At 41.4% G+C, this 14,157-nt stretch overlaps 1 protein-coding gene across 1 annotated transcript; it reads right to left on the bottom strand.

Annotated features, from left to right (window-relative positions):
• Positions 1 to 3,625: 3,625 nt before the first annotated feature.
• LOC117852274 (kinesin-like protein KIN-13B) lies at positions 3,626 to 9,455 on the bottom strand. Its single transcript, XM_072293217.1, has 12 exons — positions 9,302 to 9,455; positions 9,093 to 9,221; positions 8,239 to 8,376; positions 7,990 to 8,097; positions 6,808 to 6,885; positions 6,646 to 6,731; positions 5,933 to 6,088; positions 5,557 to 5,853; positions 5,235 to 5,453; positions 4,681 to 5,143; positions 4,340 to 4,405; positions 3,626 to 4,246 (listed from the first exon to the last, which is right to left on the bottom strand). Exons 1-12 carry the CDS (start codon positions 9,392 to 9,394, stop codon positions 4,067 to 4,069), a joined length of 2,013 nt encoding a protein of 670 aa, XP_072149318.1. The 5' UTR covers positions 9,395 to 9,455; the 3' UTR covers positions 3,626 to 4,066.
• Between the last annotated feature and the right edge of the window lie 4,702 nt (positions 9,456 to 14,157).

Below are 14,157 nucleotides of genomic sequence, written 5' to 3'. Positions count from 1 at the left end.
TCAAGCTCCTAGCACCACCCCCTAAAGTTCTTGAGGAACTCTCCTCTCAGCTCCCCTCCATTTTTCCCAAGCCACCCAGCCGCTTGCTCCTCCGTGCTGCGTAAAAGCTCACTTGTGATCCACAAGAAGCACCACCACCACCGGAGTACTGCCGGTCTTAGCCGTTGTTCAAAGCCTTAGTCCCTCCGCCCAAGTCTGCTTCCTCCCAACCCCAAGCTTTCCTTGTAGGGAGAAGGTAAGCTGCCGACCCCAGTTCGCTTCGCCCGACCCCTCTTATCCGCCCGACCCCGGTTCCGTCTCGCCCGACCCTATCTGTTCCGCCGACCCTTATCCGCCTCGCCCGAGGGCTCGGCTGTAATCTTTTTCTTCAACCCGAGGGTGTATGTGTAAAACTTAGGAACCCTTCAGCGCTTGCGTCTGAGGATCCCTAGTATACCACATCCTCTAGTTCAAGGATCAGATCATAAGTTCCTTTCTGACCCTTGCCTCTTGATCTTCACCAGCTCTCTTGAACCTCCCCACCCTCCTGCTCTTTGTCGCGAGTTTCTGGGCTCAGGCGAGCAAGTGTTGCTGTTGAAATAACCGTCTATGCTAACTCTTGCATTGCATTCGTGTAGAGCTGCGCCTCACTGACGGCTTCTACGAGCTACACCCGGCGCCAGAAGACGAAGCTGTAGCTGGGCTCCTGCCCGCTGAAGCCGAAGTCGCCCCCGAAGTCGAGCAGTTCTCTTCCTCTTTGCTCGAAGGCAAGCCCCGGTTGCATGAAAACCATGCGTTGTTTTCCAAACTTGCGCATGCCTTCTGTAACATGCTTGTGCATTTACTTATAGGAGTTGTTTGAAACCCTAGATGCATGACTTAGTTATCCCCATGATCTGAGCACTAGTTGTTGGACCGAGTAGTTGCATTGCTTAACCAGGAAACGGTAAAAGCCGAGTGATTCCCTGTCACTCGCGAGTTGTAGGAATTGGATGTCTACCCTTCTGTTACAACTATAAGGACGATGGACGGGGCAGGGTTTGGTAACTCTTTGGTGGACGGATGGTTGCCCCGTCTGTCTATGAAAACTTGCTAAGGCCCGACAGTGGTGGTGTTCGTGATCAAGTGTTTGAAAGTACTAGCCTCATACTTAGTATGGGATGAGGAAGCCTAGTACCGATTGAACCTAGACGTGAGCGGTCGCCCCATTGTTCTTGGAACGGAGTTTCCCCTGCTGGATGTTGCACGTGGTGGCATGCGTGGCCACAGAACGACAGAGGCCGGGTCTGTGGAACCTTGCACCAAAGGAAATGGGCCCGACACGGGTTAGGGGATTGAAGGGGACGGCCGACACAGGAAGCGACCTCCGGGTACGTGGATGTCGTGAGGCTAGGTTCACCATGCATGGTTAAAGAACTCGAATCGATTCGTCTGCGTCTCACAGTTTGAGATTGCTTGATCGCTATGTCACCCTGAGTAAAAGAGGAATCTGATAATGACATGATTTTGTTGATATACATACCTTGTTTGGCTCTATGATTACTTAGAATAGGTTGCAAAACCTAGACTGGTTAAAGAACTTAGAATCGGAACTAAAACTTGAAAATAGGGTTTTACTTAGTGCTTTTGGCAAGCAAACCCCTCAGCCAGAAAGCCCTGCATGTCTAGAAGTGTGGAGTAGTTTTACTCCTATCGGTTAAGTCTTGTTGAGCTTAGTAGCTCCGCCCTGTTGTGGCTCCTGTTTTTCAGGTGAAGTTGCTGCTCCCGACCCCTCTCTTGCTGGCGCTTGGCCGCCCCAGCTCCCGCCGGGCTGGACGGTCGAGTGGGATCCCTCCTCGGACGGCGAGGAAAGGGATCAGTGATGTCCCGGCCAGCCTCACCAGGACATCCGACCCCGACGATTGCTTCCGCTAGTGACTTACCTTCTGTTGTTTTCAGAAAGCTTGTAAAACTCTGATGTTATGTTCGCAACTAAATCTAGTGGTTAATTTGTTAACATAGGTGGACTTGTTGTACTCTCTGGAACCGCTCACCTTCGTGTGAGTCTGCTAAATCGGTCATGTTCAAGTGGTTAAATCGGACGAGAATCCGACGGCACTTCGTGTTTACTCGGTTTAGGCAGGAGCGTCGCATGTCAGGCGGCTAAATCATGTCTAACCCAGTAGATCCGAAGTGGATCCGCCACAGATACCTTCCAGACGACGCAGGGATCAATTTCCACAACTTTCCCCAAGCCAAATCGCTAGAGATTTGGGGGATTTGGGGGTGGGGCAGTGGCCGGCGGCGTGGAGGAGCTCGGGCGCGGGTGTTCTAGAGGAGGAAGAGAGGAGGGATAGAGGAAGAAGCCAGCATGCGTGTAGGAGGGGCGCTGCCGCGCCAGGCAGGCTGGCGCAGCAAGCGCCGGCCCACGTCAGCGCCTACCTGTCCCGGCAACGCGCCGCGCCAGCATGGCAGGGATCCGCCGCGCCAGTGCATGTGGCGCGGCAGAGGCTTCTTGCATATAGGAGAGAGAAATTTGGATCATGGCCTAAATAATTTAGAGCAACTCCTACCTAGAGGGTCAAGTAAAAAAAAACACACTCCAACAGGCCGTCTGCTTAACTCTCTATTTTGGAGAGGCCTCCAAATTCCTCCCTCCACCCTCCATTCCTAGGGGGTCTCTAGGGAGTCCTTTATCCATAGGAGTTATTGCTGGAGTTGAAAACATTTTTATGGCTCCTGAAAAAATAGAGAGAACTCCATTCAACCTTTAGGGTTTTGGTTTAAGGGCTATTGCTGGAGTTAGTCTTAGGGATAGCAATCCATATAACAAAGTCGTTGGAGCAGCTTTTTTGACTGTTTTTAGTTATCCTGACAGTTTTTAGGGATGTTGGAGATGCTCTAAGTCATTACTAGCTCCATTGCTAACTCCAGAGATCATCACTCAAAGGGTACAGGAAGTATAAAAGGCGCACAAATTGGTCGCCGCGCATGGTTAATAAACATATATTTTCATCGTGTATGAACGTGCAAAGCAGTAGCATCAACCATCCGATCTTATAAGATGGTTCAACTATACATGACCAACTATGCAATACGCAATCGTGCTTATTCAGTTCTTTGTAATTAATTACTGCATATAAAACTTTGCTTCACAGTATATTCCTGTAGCAAAGGTAATAAAGATGAATTTAACCCAAAAAAAATAAAAAGAATAGCAGCAGTATACTCCCTCTGTAAAAAAAATCATTTTTTGTTTGTTTTAAGTCAATTTTCTCAACTTTAACCAATTTTACATAGAAAAATACTAACATTTATGACATCAAATAGATATATTATGAAAATGTATCTCATGATGAATATGAATTTTATGACACTTATTTCGTATCATAAATATTTATATTTTTTATAAACTTGGTCAAACTTAAAAAGTTTTACTTAGGACAAAAACAAACTTAGAATTACTTGTTTTTTAGGATGGAGAGAATACGCAATCAAACACTTACATGCCAAAATTACCGATTTGCCTGAGGAAATGAACGAGTTGACAAGCCAAAATTACCGATTTGCCTGAGGAAATGAACGAGTTGACAAAATGGAGAAACAGAAGTGGTTTCCAATCCATACCACTATACCAGCAAAATTGTACACTGTAGAGCAAACAAGATGAACGTCCAAAGCAGCAGATCAATCTTCCAATCTTACATCGTAGAGCAAACAAATTATGGATGTACACTGTACAAATGATTCACCTATAATGACCGGCCAACTCTGCAATACGCGCTCGTGTTTCTTCAGTTCTTTGCAATTAATTACAGTACCAAAACTTCGTTGGACACTGTAGTTTCTCTGTAGCAAGGGTAGTAAAGATGAATTGAAGAAAAAACAAAAAGAATAGCAGCAGCGTATGCAATCAAACACTTGCATGCCGAAGTTACCGATTTGCCCGAGGAAATGAACAAGGTCTGTGTGATAAAATGGACAAACAAGAAGTTTCCGATCCACATCAGAACAATAGACTCTCCAGGTTCATCCATCGACCAGTAACCACAATGCTGACCTGACTTCTGTGAACATCGCATGGTGTGACCATGTCTGAGCATAACATTCACAAATCGCTTTGATTTACGAGAACATTCTGCTCCGAAAGGCACTGTTGAAAACGTGCTAAGCGTGCCTGCAAATTCATAAGACCAGCTGCTTTCTTGGATATGATAAAGCTCATTCTTGTTATGTACTCATCTAACTGATTGCCTGGCTGGTCTGCTTCCTCTAACAGCTTCATCTCCTGCATATACAACAAAAAAAAAAGTTTGTGTTCTAGTACAACATGACCGTAGAATAGAAAAAGTGAAGAGACGTAACTGCATGGAGGGCGTACCTCTCTAAGGATGGTAATACTCTCCTGCACTTGTTTGCGGTGAGCAATTACCAGATCTTCTTCCTCCTGAATTGAGTAAAACAAAGTATAGAGTATTTAAAAAAACGATTAATCTGAGTCAAGACCTGATGGTTTCATAGGGACAAAGAACACCAAACTAGGATCTAATCTGAGCAAAGCATTGTGTACAAAAAGGAATTTATATGGATGCATGAGATTTATTACTACATAATCCAAATTTTGTATATACCAAGTTGTAATCACAGAATTATCATAGTTGTGGGTAATAGCTGCGGAAACTCCAGAAATCACAATAAGAATAAAGAACAAAGTGTTCTGACCTTCAAGAGGGCATCTAGCACATCATCTGCATCCAGACCATTAGCATGTACTTCAGGTGTACTTTTCCACTGCATTTGAGTTGCAGTCTTTCTGGTTCCATCTATGGATGAAGTTGAGTTTGTTGGAGCTCTACTGCTTTTCTGTAAGGGTATATCTGGCTCAGACCCCTCTTCTGATAACTCATAGCCATTACCTTTTGCGGAACTCCTTGAGGGCTCATTAACGTGATTTAAGTATGGTAATGGTCCTTGTGTAACAAACCTCCCACTAGGAACACGGCTTATGTTAGAAAGTAAAGAATCATCTTGTGCAGTTTTCTTTAGTCCATATCTTTTGAGCTCGTCAGAAGCATCGCAGTAATCAAGGTTCGATAAAGGAGGCCCAGGACTTGATTCTCTCATATTTGAGGCTGGTGGAAGTGGATCATCCTTCTTGGTGCCTACTTTAGAAAGGCTTTTGACTCTGCACAAGATGACCAAATTCAGTATTGTAAATTGCTCCGTTCCCATGAGGTTAATTCTTTATAAAATACCAAATAGAGTGAACATGTTACCTGTCAGCATATCTCAGTGTATTTAGTGTGTGTTCGCATGATCCAGAATTTGGAGAAATGCAGGAGATCATCACAGTCCGTGAGTTTCCAATAAATGAATCTCGCAAAACTTCTGTTAGTTTGCTTCCTCTGAAAGGAATATGAACTTGATCGTTGTCAAGAGCTCTGATACATTCCTTTAGAGCAAGCAAACTTTTGTTGATTTCAGCACCTTCAATTCTGAACAATCAAATATAGTGATGTAGAAGTAATTAAGAAAATTCTAATAGTGTTTATCTTATGTGAAATGAGCTGATGAAGGAAAACGTATTACGAATAAGACCTCGTTTGCTTGTCATTATCAGTCGTATCTGCACCACGCTCGCTGCCAGCAAGATCAATGAAGGACAACTTCCCAACAACTCGAGAAGACTCCTTACCCTCAACCACCTTTTTAATAGCAAGCTGAAGTATTGCATGAGATCTGGAGGACTCCTCATTTGCACCAGTAGTTCCCGTGCTTCTGCAAGCATTTCCTCTCTCAATGAGCTCCTTTATCATTTCAACGTCTGAAACTCTATACTCTTGTAATCCCACAATGCACACTTGTTGTTTACCATCCTCCCTCATGCAGAGTTTCCTGCACAGATTATAAAGATTAAACAGTTGATAATTTGAGGAAAAAGATGTTGCAGGAAAAAATGTAGAAACTGAAAGACCTTTTCTTATTAAGAAGATCGAAAAGCTTTCCACCGTAAATCTCAAAGAAGCTGACAAACAATTGAAAGCCTTGGCTTCTGTATGTATAATGTATTAGTCTCAAAATATCCTGGGATGCTTTAAGGGGTAGTGGCTGCATGGTATACGTTTTCCCACTACCTGAAATAGATCTGGCAGTAAATGTTAGGGATTGGTAAAAGTGGTTCGACCTCACAGATAAGAACAAGTATGAAACATGACTGAACGAAACAACCACGAGGTCTAATATTTGCAAAGAGCATAGGAGTAGACTGTTATGGTAGTGGGACCTGACTTGGGCCCACAAGCATAGCAGCATAGCGCAAAGGATAGGGTCGTACTGCTCACACGGTTACTATAGCATGTGAACAGTACCACAGCCTAGGTTAGGTTAGGATTAGATGCTTTGTTAGCAAAGAGAAGTTGGATAGATATTTGCTTACGGGGTCAGTAGGTCATCTCTATAAAAAGAGACTGCCCCGTATCAGTTGAGATTAAGCAAGAATATAGACCCTAAATAGTTAAGAGCCTCCAAGGGAGGGTGATCTGGTTTATCTTGCCCTTCTTCTACCTACTCTATCATAGACTGATTAACTATTTTCCCCACAGAGGAAATGTTTCAATTAAGGGCATAAAACATCTATTCAGATGGTGATTACTGATTAGACCCAATATCTGCAAAATAAAATGAGACTTGCCTGTCTGACCGTAGGCAAAACATGTAGCCTTTGTTCGCTGGAAAATGGCAGGAATAATGGGTTCCACCGTTTCATTGTAAACCTTAAATGGACAGTGAAACATTAGGAGACAGGCCCTGGAAGCTTGTAGCGAGATAATTTCTGAATGGTCCACTGACCTTATCATTTGATACATCATCATCCAAAACAGCATCAAACACAAACTCATGCCTCTCCATGTATTCTGTTAAGTCAACCTATGAAACAACTAGCGACTTGTATTAGCTACTAAATAATAGTATTATTTATGAACTAAAAACAAAGATGCAAACTGAACTAGCGACAACTGATTCTCAAGATAATATTCCAACAATCTAAAGGGAATTCTGAACTCAGAATGCGCATGTTAGCTCTCACATTCTTTGGGTGATACCAATATCAGATTGGTGCCAGACATGGCTATACTCCAAGGATGCACTGAGCAAGTGACCATTTTCATAGGAAGGAAGAAGAATTAACGGAGAGATAATGAACCATCTCTATTATCCTATCCAATGCCACATTGATGAACAGGACTCCAATGCCATTGTATTTTAAGATAAATTCAAAATTTTAAACCACATTTTTCCTTATTCAGAATGGATTTAGTTGAATCTGGAATATTTCCACCATGTGAAAACAAGAGTGGATAACTCAGTCAACATTTGTGTAACGACTCAGCCCAGGAAATCGGCTCATGCCCACTCTGCACGCTGAGTGGACCACACCTACACTGCAACCTGCTTACGCTTTTGTCCTCGCTTCGCGTAAAAGAGTTAAGCGAAGGTTACAATGCTTCCTAGAGCTAGCTATTTAAGTTGGCTCATCTCACTCTCCACTTACCATTTGGGACTACTCTTAGAGCTACCATGCCTCATGCATGGTACTCAATTTTTGGCCCAACTTGGCCCATGGGCTGTTACATCTGCTCATGTAAAATATCAATAAAATTCTGATCATAGTACATGGGACCACAAACAGGCACCCCTAGCATTCATAGAAATTTCATTAGATTAAGTTGCATCTGCATTTCTACATGTTGCCAACTAGACCCATCTTCTTCTCACCTTTCTTATACCTTTCTTATCCCAAGCTAGAAAACAGTATGAACAGATCATTAAAAGATAATAACAACTAAATCCATCAGAAGCTTAGGACTTTAGTGTATCGATTTCATGGGAAGCTTCAATCTAAGAACTCACCACTAACTTTGAAAAATAAATATGACAGTAGCTGTAGGTGTCTTTAAACAACAGTTAGTTATCAAAGCTAAACAATCTATAATATAATAATGGGAAATGCCCCAATTTATAACTTATCACCTTGAGTTTTGTCTCATGCACAGTGAGAGAGTTGGCATATGCATCTACTGTGATGATATCTTCTTCCTTTCGAGATATTTCCTTCTTATTCAGAGGCCTTTTCCTCACCTTCAAAAATAAACAAGAAATATTAGAATGGACAGTTTTATAACACATAACACAGACTCGGAATACAGTGATGTTACATTGTTGTTAATTGCATCTAAGGAATCATTAGCGGCGACATCTAGATATGATACAAAGACATACCACTACTTTTATTTTGGCCACGGAACTCGACTTTGAAACAGTGTTTGGGTTACTTGTGGCAAAGCTTGACTCGTTGAAGCTTTGGTCCCCATCATAATAGAAAGCTGTATCTGTGTCGTAAGATCCTGCAGCAGGCATCTTCAGACCAAATTTCACGGTCAACACAAAAGTAAGAACAGCCATGGTTAACAAATAAATGCCCCACATGTTACAAATTTATCTCTCTGGCCAACAACTTGAACAGGGATACAAGCATGTCAAACAGATATGTAAGCATTATAGAAGCCACCATCAATCCAACGTGACTACAGAACACCATAAGAAAGGAGTTGATCACCAGAGACCTCATAATGAAGGAAAGGAACATGAATCTTGAACCTGAGATGTCAAATGACCGAGAGAGGTCCACAGAAATGGTCCAGTTTTCTACTGATTTGGTGCTTTTGCCTATGACTAAAATACCAAACATTGGAAGGGTGTCGAGCCACTGCTCGCTCAGCAACATCCAAAATTGGAAGACAAACTTAAGTGGTTAAATTTTAGTTGGAACTAATAGGGTAAAGTTGCGGAATCATGATCCACTGATTCTTGCAAATGAGCTTGACGCCTTGACCCGAGGCCAGCTGATATACTTTTCTTCCATTTTAATTGCTTAAAGTTGTCAAAGTAATACAAGGTTTAGATAACGAACGGAGGCTCAGGCAAGTTCTTAAGCAATCAGGATAGCTACAGATGGGGAGAAAAATATAATCAATCCAATTCCGAGCCTTAAAAGTTAAAACCACCGCGAATTCATACGACGCACCAACAATTTGAAATTCCAGCAGAGGGGGAGACAAGGAAATCGCGCTCACATCGGTGAGGAGCTCGGTGTCGAGGGAGTGGAGGTCAAGGAGCCCAGGGCTGTACTCCCCATCAGCCGCCGCCGCCCCCGCCGCTGCCATCGGGGGTTCAAGCGCCCACGTCCGCCTCCCGTACTCCGCCTGCGCGAGAAGCAGTAAGGCTTAACAGAGTTCAGAACCGAGCGCGGGCCCCTCGGAGCCACGGCTGAAATTGGGCTAACCTGCGGCTGCACCACGGCGGTCGCCGCCGACGAAGAGGAGGAGGCGGTGGCCCATCTCCCGCTGCGGCTGCCGATCGCCGCCGCGCCGCTCATGATGACGGCGCCGGCGTCCTGCGAGGTGGGTCCGCTGGTGGGTGGGTGGGTGGGTGGGAAGGCGAGGGAGGGCGTGGGGAAGACGTGGGATTGGAATTGGATTTTTTGAACTGTGCTGCGGTCCCGGGGTTGGGGGTGGGGTGTTGCGAATTGCAAATGGCGGTGAAGAGAGAGGGGCGAATGGGTAGCTGAACGGGCGAAATATTATTTTTTTCGTTCATTTCGCCTGTTTTTATTGAGAGGAGACAACCCCAGCAACAATTTACTTTTCACACCTAGAGATACCGTCGGTAGCAAGGATTTAAAAACTACATTATGTCTTAGTCTAAGGTGTAGTGAAGGATCAAAAGTACAAAACGGCACAAGTGAGAAGAGAGCATTGCGCGAAGATTTTCCTTTCGAAAATCCAAGAACCCATGTGTCTTGTTTCAATAATATCAAAGTTTATATTCTATTAGTATGAAATAGTAATCTCAAACCTATCAAAAAAGCATTTAACCTACTGCGCAAACCACATTCGAAAGGAATGTACTCTTATTATTTCGCAAAAAAATGTACTCTTTTTAAGTGGACATCACATTGTAGTAGTGTAAAGTAATTGCCATGACCATGCCATATTACCAAAATGACATTTTGAATTTTCATGAATTTGGGTAAAGTACAAATTTAGACTCCAAAGTTGCAATCATGATTGCACCGTTCTATAACATTATTGGTAGTTTATGTCTAACTACTAAGATTGAACGTGTCAAATGAGTTGTTGTAAATTAAAAAGGCATGCTTTAATTAGTTGGCTTAGCTTGGCTGTACTTTTCAAATCAGATATGAAATGTTTTCCTTAGTATCCAAAGGATGTTAGGTGTAAAGTTCAAACAGGAACTCGTTATTCATATAATTTGGAATGAAATGCTTACGCTGATGGGAGCGTGATTTTGGTTGGTGTCTCTAAACATGTTTATGTTTCGATGTTCTTCTCACCCTTGTATTAGACAAGTGCTTCGAATTGTTGGGTATCTATAACATGTGAAAAGGCAGAGACCTCCAACACCTGATTTGCTCAAGGATCAAGGTAATTAAATATACATGGTGCTGGTTATCCACGAAAAAAACAGAGTTACACAGGAGGATAGGGCTTCATTGTCAAGGACAAAGATGGACTCTTTTTGTTAGCTTCCGAATTCAATAAGGAACTAGGGCAGAAGACTAAAGTTAATGCTAAATCTAAATTGCTTTTATTATGAGACCGATATCTAAAATTTGTATGTAATTTCAGAAAGATTTTGATATTTTTGGAGTTCACTTGAATTATTTAATGTCTCGAAACAAAATGAAGATTTTGAGACCAATATCTAAAATTTGTATGTAATTTCAGAAAGATTTTGATATTTTTGGAGTTCACTTGAATTATTTAATGTCTTGAAACAAAATGAAGATTAAAAATATATTAATAGCATTAGGCCTCGAAAAATTCATGGATCGGCATCTCTCCATCATCATCAGAATTTTCCCCCAGAAATCATCATCATCGCAAATTGATGTCCATCTCTGCCCTAACGGTAGGCTTACATGCACAAGAAGGTTCTGTTTGCCTCTTCAATCTAGTACAAAATCCTAGATTGCTTGTAACTTTGTTTTTATTTTATTTCTCAAAATTGAACTTCTTTCTGATCGGTTTTGATGTTCCAGAGAATGAAGATTTGATTCAACTATAATGGGAAAATCAAGTCATAGTTCTTGGCTATCCTATATCTACAAATCAATTTCTTTAAAACATATCACACTAAACGATTTGTGAAATAGATTATATTGATATAACACTAAATGTTCTTTGTAATTTGGCTAATTATTAGTCAATTTTTTTTGAAGTTTGATACTTTTCACATCCTAATATGCACTAAAGAAGAAAAAGGAGGGAATATTATGTATACACGGCTTTCTTGGTAATTAAATAGCTTCTTGATAGATAATATTAATGATGATAGATAAAGTGAGTATTGGATCTTTATAAAACTAGGAATGATATGTATTGAGTTGCATGCATCGATCAATTCAACCTAAAATTGTAAGATGGTAGGGAAAGATAGCAATTAATTTATACTTCAACACCACCTCGCATGTAGGCTCCGTTAGACTGCATACATGGAAATTGGAGTTGAATTTAACCACGCCCTCCAAGATCCGAACTCAAGACCTCCCGATTTGATACAATATTGAGTTGTATGCACCGGTCAATTCAACTTAAAAGGTTAAGCTGATAAGAGAATGTGGACAATTAATTTATACCTCAATAATATTAAGATTTTAGTATATTTTTATTTGGGATGAGATGGGACGAAATATCCTACGTTTGTAGGTGTTTGGTTCGGAGGAGTTGACGGGGACAAAATATCCCATACCTCAGATGCGGTGAGGCGAGTGGCAGGCGGTAACATGGGCGATGAGTGTGTAAGTGTGAAAGAGCATCTAGGCCCATTAGTGGGTTTTGATGCGTTGATGACATTTAATGATCTAATGAGTTATCAAGTGTATGAGCAATATAAAAAGTTGGCATGACTTATAGCATGATAGGATGGCCCTGAAAAGAGAAAATGATATGCTAGTATGGTGTACATTGAAGACTAAATTTATTTTTTATTTGAATTTGAGTACAGAAATGCTGCACTATTAAGAGGGATGCCTGATTGCTGACTTTACTGAAAAGGGTGCTTAAGATAATCTAACCAGTTTATGAGAGACACCTTGATATGTGCACCACACATGGGTTAACTTTAACATGGTGATGTTTTGAGAATTCCTAAGTTTTTTGCAGAAAGTTGTGGATGCTCCAGAGGTTATGGATTTTCCAGGGTTTGGGAGAACTCTGAAGGTTCTAGAATTCCCAATGGCTAGTTTTTGGTGAACAGATACAAATAAACCCCTCCTGCCAGTAACTCTCTTGACCTAATTTCGACCTCAACTGTTCTAAAAGCATTCAAGGCTCCTCTTTACTCCCTTCTTGGCTTCTTAGTGAGATTTGGTGAGGGAATTAAAGAGGGATTCAAGGGAGAGCAGGTGAGAGTGCTAGTGAGCTGATTTTCCATCTCTTAAGCATCTCATTTTTTGTCAAGCCGATGAATTTTGTGTTTGTTACTCTTGGAGCTTAAAGCTCCTAGCTGGCTAGGCGTTGCCCGTGGAGTATCCAAACTTGTGGTGTGCCTTGGGAAGTTTGTATTACCCCGATGTTTGAGTAAGTAACTCTAGCTTGAGGTTGCTAGGGTGAGAAAAGTGACTTAGGTGTGAAAATCCGCCCTTTGTGGGCTCCTCAATGGAGACGTAGGTTCCATGTGTGGAGATGAACTTCGATGAACAAATCCTCATGTCTCTTAGCTTGTTGCTTTGAATTCATCACTTGTTCTTTGCAAGAACTTATTTTTAGGGTTTGTAATCGATCTACTTTTTGAGAAATTTCCTAGCTCCTATTATATCTTGTGGAACAGGTTGGAAGTACCCTCTGTAGCTTCTATTTTCATCGATTTACATTTGAACAAGTTCTGCATAGAGTATAGTTGATCTCTTCGTATTCTCAAGACTATCCGAAGATTTCTGCAAAACTCTATAACTTACGAAGTTTCCGGACAAGTCTCTGGAAACTCCAAAAGTCGATGATAATTTTGTTTTTAAGTTGTGATAAATTCAAGATTCGACCATTCACTTCTCTCTAATTGACATCCTAAATCCTTTTAGGGTGAGGTAGTGGCGTATGAGAGGCTTTCGAGCTAGAGTAATCCACCCAAGGTGGTTTTTTTGAATATCGCAAATATGAAGTGCCAATTTACATAGGAAGCATTACAAACTATCTTAAAATTAACATTCTATGGTCCTAAAAATATAAGTCCTTTCGAGATTCAAAATTTGTCAAAAAATAAATTATTTTATCATATTTTGTTTTTATGTGCATGTGTATGCAAGAGTTAAAGTAAAACTAATGCTAAATAGAGTTAACAAATAGCGACAAGATCATTTTTCATCCTTTTTTATTATCCTAAAATACTAAACTTAAAAGTGATTTATTTTTGGAAGAGAGGGAGCAGCTGTAATTTTTGTCTTGACATAAACTTACACACTTGCAATGGCTCGAACAAGATTACAACATTACTTACCAGAAATATGCTTTTTAATAGGTATGAAAGTCTTGATTATATTATCTCCCTTCATAGCAAAGAAAATATCTTACAATCATCTAAAAAGACCTTCACCCATCCCTTTCTCAACAGGAAAATTGGTTCTATAGCATCAAAAGATAACGACTTCTGGAAAATACTACCAAAAGAGCTTGTCCCTATAAAATACCATCGAAAGCTACAAGTGTAAAGTGGAAAATTGGTTCTATAGCATCAAAAGATAACGACTTCTGGAAAATACTACCAAAAGAGCTTGTCCCTATAAAATACCATCGAAAGCTGCAAGTGTAAACTGAAACTAGCACTCCGTTAGATTTCGCACAAACGGTGTTAATTGGGACAAAACTACCCCAGGCCTATCAATGTTCATTGCACGTACAAGATTGTGTTCATGCATTCGATTGAAAAAGGGAAGAGAAGCACAAAGATGCACAGAGGGGATGAATAGGACAAGCTCAGAAGCACAAACAAGATACTAGGAATCCCGCACAACTGGCCGATTTTATCCTCCTGGCTCGTGATGGTTCTCCACCTGCTCATCCTAAGCAGCCAGCAGATGCACAGCATGGAGATGTCGCGCGGGGGTGAGTGTCCGTTGAGGCA

This window comes from Setaria viridis, chromosome 4 (genome assembly GCF_005286985.2).
Source record: "Setaria viridis chromosome 4, Setaria_viridis_v4.0, whole genome shotgun sequence".
In the NCBI taxonomy this organism is placed as follows: Eukaryota; Viridiplantae; Streptophyta; class Magnoliopsida; order Poales; family Poaceae; genus Setaria; species Setaria viridis.
This window is presented reverse-complemented; position numbering and strand designations above follow the sequence as displayed.